Here is a 7,324-nt window from a genome sequence, read left to right on the forward strand (position 1 = left end):
ATGTTTCCGGAATTTTTCGAAAAACCTTCGAAACGTTTCTTCGAGTACTAAAATATGAGTTTTAGTGTTTCTAATATTAATTAAATACCTAAATTTTAGTATTTGCGAAAACTAAAAAAAACTTGGAAACGCGATAATATATATTTCTTCCTCTCATCGAACCTATTCCAAACCTCTTATTTTTTTCGCGAGATCACTGAATCACGTCTTCTCGCGAACAGCATGCTGCCCGCGTCGGCTATCCTCGTTATTTCGAGTCGCAGGTCAACTCTGACCGTTTTTATCTAATTTTATCTAAATCCGTCTAAGTCAGTCTACCTTACACAATTGTCTTTTTCGCCTGGTCGTGATCAACTCATTTTACCTCGTCCGGTCACGCAACGCTCGACGCGTCGTGCGCGCAACCGCATTACCGCACCACTCCTCTATAAATACGCACACATCCCTCCTCGCTACCCTCCTGTCTTCCCCAGATCCAAATTGTGCAGGGTAGGCAGCTCGTCTCAGCGATTACCAGCCGCAGGTGAGTCTCTCCTTCTCCCTCCCTTCAACGTTCTCTCCCCTTAGCGTGCTGCGGTGCTGCGTCGTAGGCCCCTGGCCATGGTCCCCTCGTCCCTCCTCTTCTCCATTGCGCGCAGGCGAGTCCGGCCCCTCCCGAGGCACAGCCTCCATGGCCGGCGTGTCCCTGCGCCGCTCACCCCACCCCCTGCCGACGGGAATCCCTCCCCTCTCTCCCCATACCTCTCTCTTTTCTTCAATGGCAGCCAGTCCAGTGCACGTCGAGTTCCTCTGCGGATCGAGCTTTCCTCTAATGGCGCCGTTGCTCCGTCCTTGGCCTGCTCCCTGGGCGCGGCCGACTTTCTTCTCCCCTGCTAGCCGACCCGCTCCCAGCCCCTTCCCACGCGGCTTTCTTCGCAGCAGGGAGCAGCCAGCGGCGAAGAACCTGGCCGGGCTCCGTTTCCCCCATGGCGTGCGCGACCGGGCTGCCTCCTGGCTCGGCTCGGCCCCTGCGTCGCGCCTCCTCTGCTGGTGGCTAGGAGCGCCCCTGCGGCTTGGCCGTGGCCAGCCCCCGGCCTAGAGCACCTGCACCCCCTCCCCCATGGGCGGCCAACCCCCCCCCCCCCCCCCCCCCCCCCCCCCCCCCCCCCCCCCCCCCCCCCCCCCCCCCCCCCCCCCCCCCCTGCGTGCTCCAACAGAGAAGAAGATAGAGGAAGAAGAACGGTCGTTGCGTGGGATTTGGGAGGAAGCTAGCCACACTAGATCCCACTCCTTTTCATCTTATGTGGCTGTGTCCCCATGTGGCCCGTCGTGTGGTTTCGCTTCGACAATAGAATCGCGCCACGTAGTTAAAATTCGAGAAATACTATTTATTCAATATAATTTGCGTCTAAAACCCGTCACAGCATCAATTAAAAATAATTCAATTTAAATGTAAATATTAAAATAATAATAATAGCATCCACCGGTACCTATTGGATGGGCAATCAAAGTTCTGACTGTCAATCGCTGTGCCAGTGTAGTGTGTACTTGCATGGAGACGCCATAGACACTTGACATTGTGAAATCAACAACACAATTACACAATTCCTTTTTCGAAAATAATACACAAGACGATTTCACGTTGGAACTCCCAATCTCTAAACCCAGAATATCATCTAGAAACCTGAGCAGAGAAGCATACCGTGTGCAGACCTTGGAGAGGCCGGCGGCTGTGTGAGGTAGAGGGAAGGTGGTAGCGGCCGTGGGATGTAGAGGGAGGTGACCGAGAGATGGAAGCTGGCCGCGTCCAATGGAGAGGGAAGCAGCTTCCGCGGTTGTGAGGAGGCGGCGGTCGGCGGAGGGGGGCGCGAGACCGCAACTCGCGAGAGGAAGACCTGGGGGTGATTGGAGGGGAAAACCTGGGAGATGAAGATGAGGACGTTGCCCGTCCAATAGGTACCGGCGGGTGCTATATTTCTTTAGTTGTTTACCTTCGGTAGGCTATATTTGACTTGGGTCGATCATTCTTGTTAATTTTGGGGCGCAATTGAGGAAATATGTAGTTTGATTTAGTTCTAGTAAGTGTACCAAAATGCTGTGTATTTCTAATTATTTCTCTACTATGATTTTGTGCGTGAAGACCAAAATGCCTTTCAGTTCCTGCAAGCAAATAGAGCCTGATAAGCAGGAAGAGCAGGTAGTTAGGTCTGCATTAGCGTGAAATCTCTGCATATATTTCTTATGTCATAATAAGAAGATATTAGCAAGGAAATGCAGCTGTTTTTTTAGATTAAGAAATGCAATTCTGTACTTATTTCTTCCTTCCGTTTATAGTTTGCTCAGCTCTTGCATAATCTTATCTTCCACACATTTAGGTCCTGTTTGGAAGCTTAGTATTTTTGCAGTTTTGAGATAATACTATGTTATTTAATGATACCGTGGTATTGAAAGCCAAAAGGTGTTTGATTGGTACAATTAAAACATAGTTTTAAATACCATGATTTACCCAAAACTGTGGTATTTTTAGAGTTTTGTAAACTCCACTCAGGACCTCGGTTTTCTTTTGTTCTCTCTACAAATACTTTGGTTTTCTAATGGAACCAAACACATAGTTTTCAGCAATAATACGGTTTTACTGTGGTAAGGTGATACTGTAGTATTTGTGTTATGTGCCATTATAAACTATGGTATTTCAGAATTATAGTATTCTAAAACTGCATTACCAAACAGGCCCTTACATTATTTAGTAAATATGATGTTTAGTGTTGCTCTGTGATGTTTAGTGATGATGAGATTAAGTTTTGTATTATAATTATTTTATCTAATTCCAAATATACCATATTTACATTAGTCATGGATATCAAGACCTTTAGACCAGCAGTGTAGGACATGTATAAATATTTTCCATATATGTATTTCACTCTGTTTTCTCTAACTTCTAAGTCTTGCTGCAATCCCAACTTACCTAATATGTTTATGTTATTATTTGCGCAGACACAAGAGCACCTTGCTGTGAACTTGTAACAGGTTTGAACTTCGAAGGAAAAGATAATTTTGGTGCTGTGATTGATTTCACTGTGAGGAGTGAAATGAGGCTAAGTATTGGGCAAGTCCATCGAAATGTTCTTGCGCTGGCATCTTCTCGGTCATGTTTTGTTCTGGGAGATCGTGTTTCGTTCAGGATGCTGTCCCAACCACGGGTAGCTGGATTTCATCAGACTGCTTGGCGTGGTAGTCAAATTTTGGAAGATAACAGGGGAGGACCATTGACTCTTGCTAGCCTAGAAGTGCAAAGCAGGGTTGAATATGGAAAAAAGGGGAAAATGGAACGAACTGGAGGTCCAAAGCCAAGTTCAAGAGCTTCTTCCCTCTATGTGAAACCAAAGGTTTCTTCAAATGTCAAACCAGCAAAGAGTGCCTTGATGAAGCCAGCTGGGATAAAGAAGACACTGAAGGTAGATGAGGCTCTGTTTTCGGCCAAGTCATTTGAAGAACTTGGTTTGCCACCTTTGCTTGTTGACCAGTTGAACAAGGAAGGTCTGACTGCCCCAACTGAGGTCCAATCCGCAGCAATTCCTATAATAGCACAAAAGCATGATGTTGTGATCCAGTCATATACTGGCTCAGGGAAAACTCTTGCTTATCTTCTTCCAATTCTTTCTGATATAGGCCCTCTGAAGAGGACTATGGAACAAGACCATTCTGAGAAAAGATCAGGTATAGAAGCAGTCATCGTTGCTCCTTCGAGAGAATTAGGAATGCAGATTGTGCGAGAAGTGGAGAAGATTTTGGGTCCTAATGACAAAAGACTGGTCCAGCAACTTGTTGGCGGAGCTAATCGTTCCAGGCAGGAAGAAGCATTGAAGAAGAACAAACCAATCATTGTTGTCGGAACACCTGGCCGTATTTCTGAAATTTCTGCAGCAGGTAAGCTACACACTCATGGCTGCCGTTTTCTTGTACTAGATGAAGTCGACCAGCTTCTGTCTTTTAATTACCGTGAAGATATGCATAGAATTTTGGAGCATGTTGGAAGGAGACCTGGAGGCACATCTAGGGATATTCTTGGCCCACTTGCGAGACGATCTGAGCGTCAGACTATCCTGGTTTCTGCAACAATACCATTTTCAGTTATACGAGCAGCAAGGAGTTGGGGTCATGATCCAGTTCTCATTAGAGCTAAAAGTGTAGTTCCACTTGATTCAATCACTGTGCCAAGACCTGCGTTATCTCAAAGTGACGCTAACCCCAGTTCGTCATCGCAGTCAGTGAACCAAGCTGCTGTTGGCAGCTTGCCGCCATCTTTGGAACACTACTATTGTACGGCCAAGGCGCAGCACAAGGTTGACACATTACGGAGGTGCATCCATGCTCTGGAAGCACAGACAGTGATTGCATTTATGAACAACACCAAGCCACTGAAGGATGTTGTGTTTAAGTTGGAGGCCCGTGGTATCAAAGCCACTGAGCTACATGGAGACCTTGGAAAGCTTGCAAGGTCGACAGTTTTGAAAAAGTTCAAGGATGGTGAATTCAGAGTTCTCGTTACGAATGAGCTGTCTGCCAGAGGACTGGACGTGCCAGAATGTGACCTTGTGGTTAATCTGGACCTTCCAACTGACTCCACACATTATGCTCACAGAGCTGGAAGAACTGGACGTCTTGGGCGGAAAGGGATCGTGGTCACAATATGCGAAGAAAGCGAGGGATTTGTTGTAAGAAAAATGCGCAAGCAGTTAGATGTGGCCATCAAGCCATGCGAGTTCACTGAAGGCGAGCTTGTTGTCCACAAGGAGGAAGATGTGGAATAAAATCTTCATAATGCACATGACTACTTCTTTTTACCTGTAGCGTTTTTGCAATAGTTTCGTATTTCAAAATGCTGGCCTCTGGCCCTTTGCTTGTACTACCGAATTTTCATACTGTCGGGGTTAAAGTTTTTGAATCACCTTGCTCGACCAAGTCTTACCTACCCTAGAGAGATTCCTGGCACTAGATGAATACTGAGGGAAACACGTGTCTTGTGGTTTACTGAGGGAACCTATGTGTTTATGTTTGGTGGAAAGTAGCATCAGTTACTCTATTGGTTCACTATTGTAGTTATGCTTCATTAAGTAAGAAATGCCCCTATAGCTCAGTGGTAGAGCGTCAGTCTTGTAAACTGAAGGTCTGTAGTTCGATCCTGCATGGGGGCAAAGGTTTTTTTAAAAAAATTTCACATGTTTTGCGTTTTGCCCACCCAACGATGCAAGTACAACAGCGACATGGCTCATGGCTGGCAACGATTTTCCTCCCATATTCTGCTTCCCTTTCAGCTCAGAAAGTCCACATAGCAAATGCAGGTAAACTGGCTCCGCAGCCTGAACCATCACAAAGAAAAAAAAAACAATAAGCCTTGCATCTGACATGATTAGCATGGTCATTACTTGTCAAATCAAAAAATAGCTGAAATAAATTCTTCACTCCAATCTAATCCGAATACCAGATCTTAATAAGAAGAGTACCAGATCTTAATAAGAAGAGCATGCCGGTGACATTGTTTTGGCAATCAGTGTCATGGCTGCTACGACAGACTTATTTCGAAACATAGGACAGTGCTTATTCAACATTGTTATACAATCAAGACCCTAACTCTTTCGGGGTTTTCGCAACAATGGAGACAGCATGGAGGCCTGAGCTAAGCTCATCCCTCAGAAGATCATACACCATCCTGTGACGCTTCACAAGGTTCTGCCCCTCAAATTTTGGTGAAACAACCTTGATGTTGAAGTGCGTCTCGTTCGCATTGTCCTTGACGGCTGCATGCCCGGCATGTTGGTAAGAAACGTCTTCAATATCTAGGGCACTGGCCTCCAAGGCAGACTGCAGTTTTTGCCTCATCCGAGCAGCCCTTGAAAGCACGGCACTGGTGCCTCGTGAAGCCATCATCCATATAGTGCTCGCAGCCCAGTTATTATACCTGTTAGTAGCATTTACAGGCCATGCAAGGTAATGTGTCCGTGGCCATAACAAGAAGGCACACGTAATCAGGATGAAGTGAAGAGTGGAATAAACACTAAACTTATCTCAGAACTCACCCTAAATGCAGTTGTGGATCGAAAGAAGGCATCAAGAATTTCAAGATCATAAAGCTAATGAACAACCCTTTCAGGGTAACATAATTTCAAGCGCCTCTAGCCTCATTTTTAACAAGCTGTTAAAAAGCGCGATGCAAATTCCACATACTGGGCCATTCCAGTGCAAACTAAGGGCTCCTTTGAAACACAGGAATTTTACAGGAATGGTATAGAAATTTCATAAGGATTAGTTCAAAAAACACAGGATTCAGACAATTCTCCTTTATTCCAAAATGATGTTTAAATAATTGAGCTAACCACTGTCCCCTGCCACATGTACGTTTCAAGCAAGTAATTTTTAGTAACATGATAGGCAGTAGCTCCTGCGTGTCAAGAAAGGAAAATGTTGCAAGCAGGTTCTGAATGTTTTTTCATGCGGCGCCCACCGCCAAACACACAGGAGTTTGTGCTCATGTCCAGGGTAATAGGAACATGGAAACTGCCTCTAAGCGTTTTCATTGTACATGGCCTTATAATCCCCAAACAACAACTATAGATTCATTGATCATTTAAAATTAAATTCAATTGTGCATGGCCCTATGATCCCCAAGCAACAACGATGGATTCATTGATGAGTTTAAATTAAAAGAAAACAAACACTGCATCTTCTTATGGCCTACACAGTACCCACCCATATTCCAGTACAGATCTGTGAACAGCCTGAGTTCGCTCCTGAAATCTTGTACCTCAGTACTGGAAGATTCAATTCGGTTCTAGTATTTCAAATCGGACGGCCTTTTATCGGCCTAGCAGCTAAATTAAAACCCTCACTTGCAAAATAAAACGAACGGAACACTGCTGTGACAAAAAAAAATTCCTAATTCTTCCTCTTCATCATCCTTGTTAATGAAGAAAAGATCATATGTATCCATAATATTGTAAGATTGGGTCAGGGTGGAACAGAACGGATCAAAGAGGGAATAGTTAGAGCTTACGTTGAAACCAGAGACCGTGTTGTGTCGAGGCGATGTGAGCTCCTCAACAGTGGCGGCGGCTGGGCTGGAGGAACCCTGGTTAGAAATGAATCTGAAAGCAGAGACCGGCCGCAAAGAGAGAGTAGGAGTGTGTTGTGTGTGTGATAGGGGGTGTACAGAGGAGAAAAAACTCAAATGGACGGCTCAACAACTCTTGTCGTGTGCATCTTATCTTCTTGCCTTATAGAATGCAGATTCTAGAGACGATCACTGCACACTGCACACACAACCTTCCCCTCTGTATAGCTAATCCAA

General features: G+C 45.3%; 2 protein-coding genes and 1 non-coding gene across 5 annotated transcripts; 2 read left to right on the forward strand and 1 right to left on the reverse strand.

Annotated features, from left to right (window-relative positions):
* Nucleotides 1-469: 469 nt before the first annotated feature.
* On the forward strand, nucleotides 470-5,130 carry LOC100191447 (uncharacterized). 2 transcript variants are annotated; one of them, NM_001399162.1, is made up of 2 exons: nucleotides 470-523; nucleotides 2,974-4,921. In NM_001399162.1, exon 2 carries the CDS (start codon nucleotides 3,069-3,071, stop codon nucleotides 4,788-4,790), a length of 1,722 nt encoding a protein of 573 aa, NP_001386091.1. In that variant the 5' UTR covers nucleotides 470-523; nucleotides 2,974-3,068; the 3' UTR covers nucleotides 4,791-4,921. The 2 variants fall into 2 exon arrangements, with proteins under 2 accessions (NP_001386091.1, NP_001386090.1); NM_001399161.1 differs by lacking the exon at nucleotides 470-523 and adding an exon at nucleotides 1,971-2,176 and having other exon boundaries at nucleotides 2,974-5,130.
* Nucleotides 5,103-5,174, forward strand: TRNAT-UGU (transfer RNA threonine (anticodon UGU)). The gene has a single exon. It is a non-coding gene; the product is annotated as a tRNA-Thr (tRNA).
* Nucleotides 5,167-7,324, reverse strand: LOC100285464 (UV-induced protein uvi31). 2 transcript variants are annotated; one of them, XR_004858212.1, is made up of 3 exons: nucleotides 7,031-7,324; nucleotides 5,484-5,938; nucleotides 5,167-5,339 (listed from the first exon to the last, which is right to left on the reverse strand). XR_004858212.1 is itself a non-coding variant. In NM_001355464.1 (2 exons), the coding sequence occupies exon 2, from the start codon at nucleotides 5,905-5,907 to the stop codon at nucleotides 5,599-5,601; it is 309 nt and encodes a 102-aa protein (NP_001342393.1). In that variant the 5' UTR covers nucleotides 5,908-5,938; nucleotides 7,031-7,166; the 3' UTR covers nucleotides 5,450-5,598. The 2 variants fall into 2 exon arrangements, 1 of the variants encoding a protein (NP_001342393.1); NM_001355464.1 differs by lacking the exon at nucleotides 5,167-5,339 and having other exon boundaries at nucleotides 5,450-5,938; nucleotides 7,031-7,166.

The sequence above is a fragment of the Zea mays genome, chromosome 5 (genome assembly GCF_902167145.1).
Source record: "Zea mays cultivar B73 chromosome 5, Zm-B73-REFERENCE-NAM-5.0, whole genome shotgun sequence".
Taxonomy (NCBI): Eukaryota; Viridiplantae; Streptophyta; class Magnoliopsida; order Poales; family Poaceae; genus Zea; species Zea mays.